Here is a 14,505-nt window from a genome sequence, read left to right as displayed (position 1 = left end):
GAGGCCTACTAGAGATGGGCTCTAATTTTGAACTTACAGGAAGATGGCGAAGAGTGGACAGAAAGAATTCAATAATTAGTATGTAAAAAGGAATTTTTTTGTAACTTGGAAATATGGTCAATAAAGACTCAAGGAAAATTAAAGAAAAAAAAATCAAAGAAACAGAAGACATCAGCTTTAAATACTACAACATACTAAAATACATATACCTCTGCATCCATTCTCACCTTCCTCTTCTTCCTGTTACAAATAACTGACCTACTGCCTAGCTATCAATGGCCAGTTCATCTACATGACAGTAAATGGGTCTCAGAGCACCTCTTTTCAAGGACTTAAATCCTTAAGTTACCATTCTCTGCTCTACCATTCTCTGGTATAAGAATACCATCTTATTACTTCCTGCCAGCAAGTTTGCCACATGTCCCACCTTACCTCCAAAAAAAACCAGGAAAGAATAAAACAAATATCCCTTGACTCATACCCTTACAGCCAAACATTCTATAAATGGAAAATATAGTTAAGTTCATAGGTTAATAAAGTTTTAAAGAGTATTATATATGTATATATGTGTATATATGTGTATATATGTACACACACACACAATAGCATGCTCTCCAAGATGCAGAATTTAAAAATTATATTGTCAAGATTATTTGTGTATCTTTGTGTAAAACGGTTTCCTTTAAATAAGTTAGTCTTAATTAAAAAATCCTGAAGCCATTTCTTAAGTACTAACCAGTTTCACATAACAATCTCCAAACCCCTTTATCTCTGGCTTTTCAGATTAGAAGACTGAAGCTCTGGGGTCATATATACATTATGCTAACGATAATGCCACTGTAAACAATGGAGATGAGCTGAGAAATAAGCCTAACTTCAAACCCCACATATATTACACCTGTCTCAAACAAAAATTGAATTTTCACCATGAAAAGTGCTCACCTGACCTAATATGAAAGTGGCATTATAAAATAGCAACATTAAACAGCAACAATCCTTCAGTCCAGCCCTGAAACATGCCAGCTGTTCTGCCCACTAAATAAGGTTGTGGAAAACAAGTATACTATGTTTATCTGGTCTACATTCAGATGTTCACTATCATCAAAAGTTTAAAATGTTCTTGTTTATAAGGATACAATTTTTCTTTGCTATGGGTTTTGCCTTTGATATTGGAAGAATGGGTGGTATTTGGGGGTGCTTTCTCTTCCTAACTGAATAGTGGTCTGCATCAGCAGCATGGTACTACAAAAGGGACACATCTTAGGGGACTGCCTTGAATTATTTAACTCATTTCTTACAGGAAAAAAATTTCAAGTGAATAAAAAACCTGTTTTCTCCAATGCTCAAGCTCATTATATGATCGTCTCTCTGTACTGCTTATCTTTACAATGACTACAGACCAGATTTTCATTCAAATTATTTTCTAGCTAAAATGGAAGTTTTACAGTCAGGAATAAAGAGGGGAAATACTGAGTCTCTGTTACTTCTTAAAAGTGTCGATCCATGGCTCACTTTTTTTTTTTTCTTTTTTCTTTAAAGATCTTACATATTAAGAGAGCAAGCAAGCAGAAGCAAGGGGTTGAGACAGAGGGAGAAGCAGACTCCCTGCTGAGCAGGCAGCCCAATGTGGGGCTGGATGCCAGGACCCTGGGATCATGACCTGAGCCAAAGGCAAATGCTTAATGACTAAGCCACCCAGGCACCCCTATGGCTCACTTTCTACTATGGTAGAGCTTTTAAAGCGTTTTTAAGGGGCAGGGATTTTTCACAAGGTAGAACAAAATGGTAGTGCACAGGCAGGTGATGGTTATCGTTAAACTGGTCAACTTATTGATGATTTACATAGAGTTACATGAATTTTTCACATTTCTATCTACCCCATTTTTCTTCCTCATTGTTTAGGATGTTCACAAGCTTACAATTTCTTAGAAATAAAAACGGTAGTATCCTCAGTAGAGTACAATTATAATTATTTTAAATATATATAAATCAAACAGTAATGAATAAGGGAAAAAATTACCTTTTGGATAATCTTCCAATAAGAGGTTGAAGTGACCTAATTGACAAAAGAAATCAGACTCCACTTTTCCTTCAGCTTTTAAGATTAGAGATTCGTAGCAGCGAACAGCCTAGAAATAAAAAATACAAACATTTAAGAAAAAGGTAAAACCCTAAAATGTATTCCCTTCCTGAGGTGATACATATATCCTCTATTCAATCACCCAAGAAATCAATATATTTCATTTCAACCTCAGACACAGTCAATGCAGTGTTCTTTAGATACCTAAGTATTTATTTGAAGAGCCACTAAGTTATGGCATAAGTGCTTTTCCTATCTATAAAACAGAAATACTTGCCAAATATGGAGCACTTTGATAACTTTATTCATAAGCTGCACATCTAAACTATTACGGTGGTACTTGTTGACATAAACAGGTAATATCCATCTTTCCCACACAGAAAGAACTTTATTCAATTATGTAAAAATTCAGAGAATCTCCAGAGTAAGAATAATAGCTACCATTTATACTGAACAACTTTTTGTCATAACCTCTCAGTTTAAACCACCATAAACTGCCTTTCAAGCGTCTTCTCATGATGTGCTTTAAGCCCACTCTAAACTCTAGTCTTCATCTTACCCTTACTCGAATACATGTAAATGTACTCACTCTCACTATTTCTTCCCTGAATAAAAAAATAACATACTATTTTAAGGATATTATTCTCTTTTTTGTAATCCCAGAGACTGCAAGAGAAAATGAACAATGGAAAGAACAGACTTCTGGAGTCTTAACAAATTCCAGTTTTTCACTGGCTACAGGAGATCCTGGGGAACTTACCCTCTCTGCCTCTCCATTTTAATAACACTCAAAGGGCGGACAAAAGGATTCAATTCAGAATACTTCTCTAAGCATTTATCACACAGCTTAGCATTCCATGGGTACTTAATAATTGCTTCTTTACTTTCTTCTACCCTAAGTAAAAAGCACTCTTTCAGGATTATTTCAAGCTTCCCAAATAGTTTTGTAACAGTTCCCAGCGAAGAATTTACTCTACAATGTTCTTGTGTGTTAGAATGTGTCCTGGAGTCACTAAAGAAAGAAATGTATAGGATTTCTCAAATCTCTGGGTACATTCCCAAATTTGGTATCCACAAAGAAAGGAACTAGAATAGTTTCTGTTACTAAATAATCCCTTTCACCATCACTTCAAGAGCATTTGATGCAAAGTACCCACTTAAAATGTTTTGATTTTTACTCTCTCGTAAAATATAGAGCCTCTGATGGACAGTTTCAAAATGTATATCCTAAAACTTACCTATGCAAAACACATACATACATACATACTCATCAAGTTTGGAGAAGCCATCCTAAACAAGGCAAATTCTGGGATGACTTTACCATCCTTAAAGCCTGACATTTTACAAAGGGCTGTCTTCAGTTCTTACTCCACTCTTAGCTATCTACATGTGCATATGTACCAAATCACAACCATGAGAAACTATTCATTCTGTTTCCCTATAATTAAAAGAGTTTGAATACTACACTGAAGTGTCAGAAATTACTATAATTTGGAGGCATGAAATTTCAAGATCCTATTTACGCCATATATATTCCTATCTGGCAGATGGTTAAGTGCACAAAAATACAATATATTTCAGTACTTTTTAATACCAGAGAAATTCACAAAATTACTGGGCTACACCATTACAATTCTTAATTTTACATTAAATGAGTGACTTAAAGCTAATGCCACTGTAAATTAAACACTCGATTAAAATAGTTATTTTTTTCTTAAACTCTTAGAGACTTTTCCTATTCCTCCCTGGTAATGTCTTACTGCTGATCAGCATTAAATTTATAAGCAAATATGGTTTAATAGTGAAAAAGGATTCAAGATATAAACATGAACAAATGTAATGATTTAAGCAAAAAGATGGCAACACCTATACTTCCGTCTTACCACCATACCTTAACTCCACTACCACCATCACTTGTTGCCTTATCTTCCACTTCCCATAAAACAAAGGAACACATCTAAAATGAATACTATACATAACTCTGATTATCATAAAGCATTAACATAAGGTAAAAACCAGAATGGGCAGATTTTAAATTTGCCTACCCATACTCTCAAGCTTCATTAACAAATTCATAATAATTTCCAACAAGGCCAGCATGCACCCACCTATGAGCTAATGTTGGCGGTCAAAGATGATGCTGATAGAGCCAAATATCAAATGGGATGAAGATGAGCAAAAAGTCAGAATAAAGTTTCCAAGTGCCTTGTGTCACCATTTCATAATGAAACTTCATGAATTTATTTGAAATGTTTGAGGTAAATGCTGATACTAGATACAGGCAAATACAATGTTTTTTTAAATTTTATTTATTTGACAGAAATCCCAAGTAGGTGGAGAGGCAGGCAGAGAGAGAGAGGAGGAAGCAGGCTCCCCATTGAGCAGAGATCCCGATGTGGGGCTTGATCCCAGGACCCTGGGACCATGACCCGAGCCAAAGGCAAAGGCCTTAACCCACTGAACCACCCAGGCGCCCCGGCAAATACAATTTTTTAAAGAGCATTTAAAGGAAAATAAATAACCGGAGATAATTTCCAATACTCTTAACTCATACAATGAGTTATTATACAATAATCCAGAATGAAACAGTATTTTTATAGTAACATTTTTAGTCAAAAGACTAACTACAAACACAGAAGATAGTTTAGATTTAGAACAAAGTTTAGGAAACTTCTATAAAGCAAAAATATTTACTGTTAAAATGGTTACTTTTATACTCTTGCTCTTTTTACTTGAAATGTGCACAAGTAAAATCATCCCCACATGTACACACGTGCGGAGGAAGAAAAAGGACTAGAATATAAAACAAATGTTAAGAATAGAAAGTCATGTAGAAACTTTATTTTGTTATTTTTACTTCCCTGTATTTTCTAGATTTTTCATAATTAACCTGTAACATTTCTATTCTTATAAAAGTCATTTAAAGAATTATTATGATTTCCTCTAGGATTCACCCTACCTTCAATGTGACGATAGTCAGAAATTTGCATTTAAATCATTTGTGTTTATATCAGCATCATTCAACAGAGCACTTTCTACAATGATAAAAATGTTTTATCATCTGTGTTGCCCAATAAGCTACCCACTAAACACATGTGGCTACTGAGCACTTAAAACATGGCTAGCAGAAGCCAATAGGATTCAACAGTACATTAAAAGGATTATTCACCACGATCAAGTGGGATTTATTCCAGGGCTGCAGGGTTGGTTCAACATCCACAAATCAATCAATGTGATACAACACATTAATAAAAGAAAGAACAAGAACCATATGATACTCTCAATAGATGCTGAAAAAGCATTTGACAAAGTACAGCATCCCTTCCTGATCAAAACTCTTCAAAGTGTAGGGATAGAGGGCACATACCTCAATATTATCAAAGCCATCTATGAAAAACCCACCGCAAATATCATTCTCAATGGAGAAAAACTGAAAGCTTTTCCGCTAAGGTCAGGAACACGGCAGGGAAGTCCATTATCACCACTGCTATTCAACATAGTACTAGAAGTCCTAGCCTCAGCAATCAGACAACATAAAGAAATTAAAGGCATCCAAATTGGTAAAGAAGAAGTCAAACTATCACTCTTCGCAGATGATATGATACTATATGTGGAAAACCCAAAAGACTCCACTCCAAAACTGCTAGAACTTGTACAGGAATTCAGTAAAGTGTCAGGATATAAAATCAATGCACAGAAATCAGTTGCATTTCTGTACACCAACAACAAGACAGAAGAAAGAGAAATTAAGGAGTCAATCCCATTTACAATTGTACCCAAAACTTAAGATACCTAGGAATAAACCTAACCAAAGAGGCTAAGAATCTATACACAGAAAATTATAAAGTACTCATGAAAGAAATTGAGGAAGACACAAAGAAATGGAAAAATGTTCCATGCTCCTGGTTTGGAAGAATAAATATTGTGAAAATGTCCATGCTAGCAATGTACACATTTAATGCAATCCCTATCAAAATACCATCCATTTTTTTCAAAGAAATGGAACAAATAATCCTAGAATTTATATGGAACCAGAAAAGACCTCGAATAGCCAAAGGAATATTGAAAAAGAAAGCCAAAGTTGGTGGCATCACAATTCCAGACTTCAAGCTCTATTACAAAGCTGTCATCATCAAGACAACATGGTACTGGCACAAAAACAGACACATAGATCAGTGGAACAGAATAGAGAGCCCAGAAATCGACCCTCAACTCTATGGTCAACTAATCTTCGACAAAGCAGGAAAGAATGTCCAATGGAAAAAAGACAGCCTCTTCAATAAATGGTGCTGGGAAAATTGGACAGCCACATGCAGAAAAATGAAATTGGACCACTTCCTTACACCACACACGAAAATAGACTCCAAATGGATGAAGGACCTCAATGTGAGAAAGGAATCCATCAAAATCCTTGAGGACAATGCAGGCAGCAACCTCTTCGGCCTCAGCCGTAGCATCTTCCTAGGAACAACGGCAAAGGCAAGGGAAGCAAGGGCAAAAATGAACTATTGGGATTTCATCAAGATCAAAAGCTTTTGCACAGCAAAGGAAACAGTTAACAAAACCAAAAGACAACTGACAGAATGGGAGAAGATATTTGCAAACGACATATCAGATAAAGGGCTAGTATCCAAAATCTATAAGGAACTTAGCAAACTCAACACCCAAAGAACAAACAATCCAATCAAGAAATGGGCAGAGGACATGAACAGACATTTCTGCAAGTGGGTTAAAGCCTCTGCCTTTCGCTCGGGTCATGATCCCAGGGTCCTGGGATCGAGCCCCGCATCGGGCTCTCTGCTTGGTGGGGAGCCTGCTTCCTCCTCTCTCTCTCTCTGCCTACCTCTCTCCCTACTTGTGATCTCTATCTGTCAAAAAAATAAAATAAAAATTAAAAAAAAAAAAAAAGAAGACATCCAGATGGCCAACAGACATATGAAAAAGTGCTCCACGTCACTTGGCATCAGGGAAATACAAATCAAAACCACAATGAGATATCACCTCACACCAGTCAGGATGGCTAAAATTAACAAGTCAGGAAATGACAGATGCTGGCGAGGATGCGGAGAAAGGGGAACCCTCCTCCACTGTTGGTGGGAATGCAAGCTGGTGCAACCACTCTGGAAAACAGCATGGAGGTTCCTCAAAATGTTGAAAATAGAACTACCCTATGACCCAGCAATTGCACTACTGGGTATTTACCCTAAAGATACAAACATAGTGATCCGAAGGGGCACGTGTACCCGAATGTTTATAGCAGCAATGTCTACAATAGCCAAACTATGGAAAGAACCTAGCTGTCCATCAACAGATGACTGGATAAAGAAGATGTGGTATATATACACAATGGAATACTATGCAGCCATCAAAAGAAATGAAATCATGCCATTTGCGACGACGTGGATGGAACTAGAGGGTGTCATGCTTAGTGAAATAAGTCAATCGGAGAAAGACAACTATCATATGATCTCCCTGATATGAGGACGTGGAGAAGCAACATGGGGGGTTAGGGGGATAGGAGAAGAATAAATGAAACAAGATGGGATTGGGAGGGAGACAAACCATAAATGACTCTTAATCTCACAAAACAAACTGGGGGTTGCTGGAGGGAGGTGGGATTGGGAGAGGGGGAGGGGGCTATGGACATTGGGGAGGGTATGTGCTATCGTGAGTGCTGTGAAGTGTGTAAACCTGGCGATTCACAGACCTGTACCCCTGGGGATAAAAATACATTATATGTTTAAAAAAAAAAAAAAAATCTGGAAGGGGAGGCGAACCATAAGAGACTATGGACTCTGAAAAACAACCTGAGGGTTTTGAAGGGTCAGGGGTGGGAGGTTGGGGGAACAGGTGGTGGGTAATAGGAAGGGCACGTTCTGCATGGAGCACTGGGTGTTGTGCAAAAACAATGAATACTGTTACGCTGAAAAAATAAATAAAATGGGAAAAAAAATATATGGCTAGCAGAAGTCAGCAAGTCAATTTTTTAATTATTTCATTTTAATTTTTATTTCTATTTAAACAGACACATGTTAATGGATAGAGTAGAGCTAGATATTTTTTAAAGTTTAAAAATAATTGAATATTTGATCCCTATGCTAAATATCGGGAAAGCAAAATTTCTGTTTATAAATGAAAAGCCTATAAAAATAATGAAGTATCTTGCACTGGGGATGAACAATGCCTTTCACAAAAATCACTGTTACATCCTATGGTTGTTTATAGTTAGTGACATATACACCCATAATCCCTACCACCTACTGGAAAAAACAATGAGAATGAAAATAAAGTTAATCATTAAATAGCAGAATCAAAGGAGAGTAAACGAAGATCCTCCCAGCTAGGTAGAGAACTTCAATGTCTTCCTCCCATTACAGTACCATTTTCCACAATGTTTAATATAATTTATGCTCAGTATCTGCTTTATTTTTATTATCTGAAAAATCAGTTATCTCAGAACAGTGATATTATCATTACCCTCTATTTCTAAACCTTGACAGATGAAGCTTAGAGCTTATGAACACAGACGTGTAACATTTGCTTTTTTAACGTTAACATTAAAGATGCTTAAACATTATAGTCTTGTATGATGAACTTGGTCAGGGCCTACCTAAAACGGGACACTTGTTAATATTTTAAAATTGTTAAATATAGGCAAATGATTTTTCTTCCAATTTAGGAGATTAGCTAAAGTAGAGAAAATTAATGTGGATTTAAATACCCAATGATTTTAAACAAAAAACTTTTAGGTTTACTATAATAAAGACAAGCATGCAGTCCTGCCCTTAATTCTTAAAAGCCAGCCACAGATACACAAGATGGTTCAGCAGCCAGTTGACTTACAAAAGAGGATTGTAAGGGATTTAAGCAGACTACAGGTCAACATGTCATCCGTGAAATATGGCTACTAAAAAAGCATTCGTGACCCAAATGAATAAAGCATATTATACAAATCAACACCAATAATCAGCTTGCCAAGGTCTACTCTAACCAGATCTCTTAACATTATCACCAGTTCTGAGTGCCACATTTTAACAGGTGGTAACTTACAGCGGGCTACAATTTTGATGAAGGATGGAAAAACTGTATGAAAAATATTTTAGCTAAGTTTAACTGGGGAGAATCATCAGGGATGCTAAAGCTTTACTCAAAAATTTAAAATGTTGTCTCTTCAGAAATAAGATTATTTGCACTTTGCATAGCTCCAGGCATCAGACCAATGAATGGGTGTAAATTATAAGGAAGTTTAATTTTGTTCAATCAGAAAAGAGGGAAACTTAAATATGCCAAAAATTAAATGGGCCATCTTTGGTTTATATCTGCACAAAGAATTAAAGTATAAATTATTAAGCTCTCTTAGTGAGAGTTAGAAAAGAGACTTCTCACTTTGGATCTAATTCTGAGCTGCAAGTTTTCTTCACGATTTCTTGGACTTCCACAATATAAGCATACAATGCCTAATATTATATATAATACATATCCACACACGAACACACATACATATGAGTATATCTCTCCCAACTTAATTTCAAGATTAGTTTATTCACTTTGAATTTCAGTAATAAATTTCTAAAGAAATTCAGTATCTTGACCTGCTTCCCTCAAACCCTAAAAATGTTTGCATTGTTAAAGCTGATTATCTTTCCCAGAAATATGCCTCATAAATAATGATGATTCTTGCCCTTTCCTGACACTCCTAATGCCTTTGCCTGGCTGCTTTTCAAACTACCTAAGTCTAAATCATTTTTTTGAAATTTCAAATCACGACTTTTTTTAGTATATGTGCTGCCGAAGCAAGCACTCACATTTTTTTAATGAGGGAAGTGTTACACACAAAAATTATAATCTTAAGGTTTATTAGTTCTTTTTTTTTTTTTTTTTTAAGATTTTGTTGATTTATTTGACACACAGAGAAAGATCACAAGCAGGCAGAGAGAGAGGAGGAAGCAGGCGAGCAGAGCCGGAGGCAGGCTCCATCCCAGAACCCTCCGATCATGACCTGAGCCGAAGGGAGAAGCTTTAACCCACTGAGCCACCCAGGTGCCCCAAGGCTTATTGGTTCTTAATGACGACATATTTATCCCTGAACTTATATATCAGACCTCCATACTTAATTTTACTATTTTTGAAAAGTTAAAATGTATACATCACCAATTCTAAAGGGTATAAAGTGAAAAGTCTGTCTCCTAATCCTAACCCCAGCCACCCAATTCCCTTTCCCAGAAGCAAAAAAAAATTTTTTAATTTTCTACTGTATTCAAGACTATTTTGTGCAGATGCAAGCAGATATATTTTTCCTGCCTTAGTATTAATATTTACATATTTATATAAACATTGTTTTGCAACTTGCTTCAGATTCTAGGTGACCCTGATATCCTTTTTCCCCTCTTTCTCTGTTAACAGAACCCCTAAATTTAATTAGACATGTTTTTACAGAATAAATACTGGGATCCCCTGCCATGCTTGTAGGTGTAGCCTGATGATTAAGCTCTGGCAATTGGCAAAAAAAAAAAAAAAAAAGGCACACTCTGCTTCAACTCCTACTTCCCCTAGCTGGAAGCACCTAGATGTCAGAAACCAAAGCTGACGATGGAACATAGGAAAACAGAAAACCTAAGTTCTTAGAACAGTGGAGTTCTAGAGCAGCCTGGAACTGTCCCTAAGAATTATTTAAACAAATAAATGAGTATGCAGCCATCTTTCCTTATTTAAAACAAAAACAAGAGCAATAATATCCCAGTCACCTAATGAAATAATCATTAACACACACGAAAAGGATGAAGGAGGGATGGATGGTTAAGCAAGTGTCCAACTCTTGAACTCAGCTCAGGTCTTCATCTCAGCATTTTGAGTTCAAGTCCTATGTTGGAGGGCCATACTGGGCAAGGAGCCTACTTTAAAAAGGGCGACTGGGGGGCGGGGGACACCTGGGTGGCTCAGTTGGTTAAGTGTCTGCCTTCAGTTCAGGTCATGATCCCAGGGTTCTGGGATCAAATTCTGCTTGGGCTCTGTGCTCAGCAGGGAGTCTGCTTCTCCTTCTGTCTCTACCCCTCCTCCCCGCTCGTGCACCCTATCGCGTGTGCACTCTCATAAATAAATAAAAGATTTAAAAAAAAAGATGAAGAAAAAGGAAAAAGAAATCTAGTTAACTGTCACCCATACTTAACATTTTAGAGAAGATACAAGAACTTATACATCTGTTACTGTACCCTATCTCCCTATCTCCAATTTCCAACATGTTTTGCATCACAATAAAGTCAGTATAACAAAATTTAAGCATTTCAGTCTTGCTCCTGGATTTCTCAGCCTCTCTGGACCTATTACTTTCATTCAGTGGATGTGCTGGATGCTAATGAGTAAGCAAGCATCATGCAAGATACTATCATGGCACTCTACATACCATTCTTTTCAAATAAACTTTTAAAAATACTTTGCTATTGTAAAATATTCTTACCAAATTATACTACTGAAATCAAGACAGGGTAATTTAATAAGTAAAGTGTTGATAGCTAATATGAGTCCTTGATATGTACCAGGCATGATTCTAAGCACTCTACATGTATTCATTTACTCCTCAAAATTTCTCTATGAAATAGAGACACCCTACTTCACAGACAAAAAGAAAAACTGAGCCATAGAGAAAACAAATCCTGCATCCAAGGTCACAGTCACTATAGGAGAGTCTGGTTTCAAACAGTACCTGGGGTTCCAGAGCCTCTAAAGCAGTTAGCTGTTCAACTCAAGCCATGCCTAGGGACCCAAAAGTCATTTCCAATAAAGGACACCCCATAATCAACTCTCCCTCTTATACTCCCACAAACTAGCTCCCTCCACACCAAGCAGAACAGCATTAAAATCACCACTTCCTGGTCCCGCACATCCCACAGAAATATTGAGCCTCACAGTCTTTACCAAATTTCCTTACCTTGCTTTATTTTAAATCATATACAAAGCAACATTAAAATAAATACATGTACAACCCAAACAAACAGAAACCAAGTTCCCATATTCAAAAGCCACTTGTAGCAGAAAAGCATTGGTTCATATATATAAGGGATAATATACCGGTTCAGACAACATGTGGAAAACGTATGGAAAATGTTATACAGTTTTACCCTGCTTTTTGTATCTTCCACATTGTATCTCCTTAGTTCACCTCATGTTCTTATTGCCCTCTTTAGTATATTTGGCAAAGAAAGGCCAAATACAGCTGCAATAAAGCACACTAGGCCATACTATCTGAACTGTCAACAAGTTGCTTGATTACTATTAACTCTAAAACCTTTATTGTTTATGCAAGCAGCCAAATGAACTAATGATTTCTACATTCACACATGGACACACAGATACCCACCCCAAGGGCCAATATTAAATTTTTAAAAAGCTGTTGGGTCAAAACACCTGTTATTTTACAAATAATTTTTTTCTGTATCATACCAAATACAACACCATGCAGACAGGGTACAGTCAAGTTATTTATAAAGCCTCATTCAAATCATGCATGTGTATTAAGTCTTGAATAATCTTTTAAATGATTTACTTCTAAAATCTGAAGGTAAGTAAAGTATGAGATAGAATTTCAGCAGAGTGATTTCTGTGAATAAACCCCAGAGTAATCCCATGATTTCCCATATAAAGCAGTAGGCATTACAGCTTACATTTTGCCTCATTTGCTTGCTACTCCACAGGATCTATTATTTATCCAGAGGAATAAAAAGACAACCTTACATGCAATCACTCTCCCTGTCATTTCAGCGACACACATTTAATTCAGATTTCAAAAAAAATACAAACAGGAAGAAAGCCAGCTACAACAAAAATAAGTAGGCCAAATCTGCATAAAGGTAAAAAAAAAACAAAACCAACTTTATCTATTACACCTGCTATAACCTGGATACTTGCTATAATATACACAGTTCAAGTTAACATCTTTGGTAGTAAAATATGCATTCATTTGTTTCATATGCATTTGTCAAATAATCATAAATCCACAAAGAATGAAATGACCAAGCACTGTGTCAAAACATATAGATCTGCATCAAAATTAACAACTCATACATTTTACTGAACAGCGGAACCACAATTTGTTTCTACTGAAGAGTAACCAGTTGTTAACCAAGTTCTTCTTATTACCCAATGAATATAATCTGGCAAATTTATATTTCTTTAGGATAAGTTCCTCACAAACAGAAAGCACAATTTAAGCCTTAATAATCCCACCAGCAAGCTCAACCAATGTAATCTTCCAAAAGTGCTCATTTTTAGTTGATTACTTTTTTCCAAATATTTACTAGCTAAATTTATTATTTCTTTCATGAACTATCAACCTGTTCATAGACTGCACACATTTCTCTATTGGATTATGAACAGTTTTTCCTAAATGATTTGTTGGATGTTATTTCTATGAAGACGACTTTTACATATAATGTTATTGCAGAATATCTCTTCCCAGTTTCCATCTGCCTATGAATTCTTCACCATGTTTTTGATGTAAAATGTTCCCTATTTTCTCAAAACCAACCACCACTTCCTTCACAGTATATACGTTAAGCTCAGAATTAGAAAATCCCCAGCTCCCTGACCCAATAAACATGCACCAATATTTTCTTCTGTTGTCAAGAAAGAACCTAACTAATTACATTTTCTTTCCTGTGTAATTTTAGACCAGCCCAGCAGGATTTAGGATCTGGAATTCCCTCCCTCCCTTATCAAACTAAAAAACATACATATACCTCCATTTCTGAGATTCATATTCTTTAATTTTTTTGAAGATTTTATTTATTTGACAGAGAGAGAGACATCAAGAGATGGAACACAAACAGGGGGAGCAGGAGAGGGAGAAGCAGGCTTCCCACTGAGCAGGGAGCCCAACACGGGGCTTGAACCCAGGCCCCTCGGATCATGACCTAAGCAGGAGGAGGCAGGGGCTTAATGACTGAGCCACCCAGGTGCCCCTGAGATTCATATTCTACATCAAACATTCTCTAACACACGTACTGGGAATGTGTAACAGGGCTGCTGAAAGAGTAGCCTCAGCCTCAGCCTCTGCGGCTGCCAGGAAAAAATCAGCCAGGGTACCAGGGCAGCCGCAACCAATCAGCCAGAGCCACTGTTTATGTACCATCATCAATCTCAAGCGCCTTCAATAGTTTTTCCTGGTCATTAGTACAAACTATTTTTCCATGCATGCCATAAAAGAAAAAGGGTTAGGCTTCATGCAGCCTGGACACAACTACTCTGCTAAAAACTAAAAAAGGTTGGATTAAACCAAAAATGAAGACCTAAATGTAAAAAAGCAAATTTATCTAAACCTTTAAGAAGAAAACAGCAAAATGTCTTTGATATCAGCATAGGTTAGCAATGCTTTAAAAATAGACCCCCTCCCCCAAAAAATGTATGTCATGAAAAAAAGGTTAAAGGTTAAT

At 36.5% G+C, this 14,505-nt stretch overlaps 1 protein-coding gene across 7 annotated transcripts in view; it reads right to left on the bottom strand.

The window, feature by feature from the left end:
- KDM6A (lysine demethylase 6A) overlaps positions 1-14,505 on the bottom strand; it is a 211,951-nt gene that overhangs the window by 141,751 nt on the left and 55,695 nt on the right. For all 7 annotated transcript variants that reach the window (XM_045994863.1, XM_045994860.1, XM_045994866.1 and 4 more), the window contains exon 3: positions 2,021-2,129. In XM_045994863.1, coding sequence (XP_045850819.1) covers positions 2,021-2,129 — 109 coding nt within the window. The remainder of the gene's footprint in view (positions 1-2,020; positions 2,130-14,505) is intronic.

Source organism: Meles meles, chromosome X, assembly GCF_922984935.1.
Source record: "Meles meles chromosome X, mMelMel3.1 paternal haplotype, whole genome shotgun sequence".
In the NCBI taxonomy this organism is placed as follows: Eukaryota; Metazoa; Chordata; class Mammalia; order Carnivora; family Mustelidae; genus Meles; species Meles meles.
This window is presented reverse-complemented; position numbering and strand designations above follow the sequence as displayed.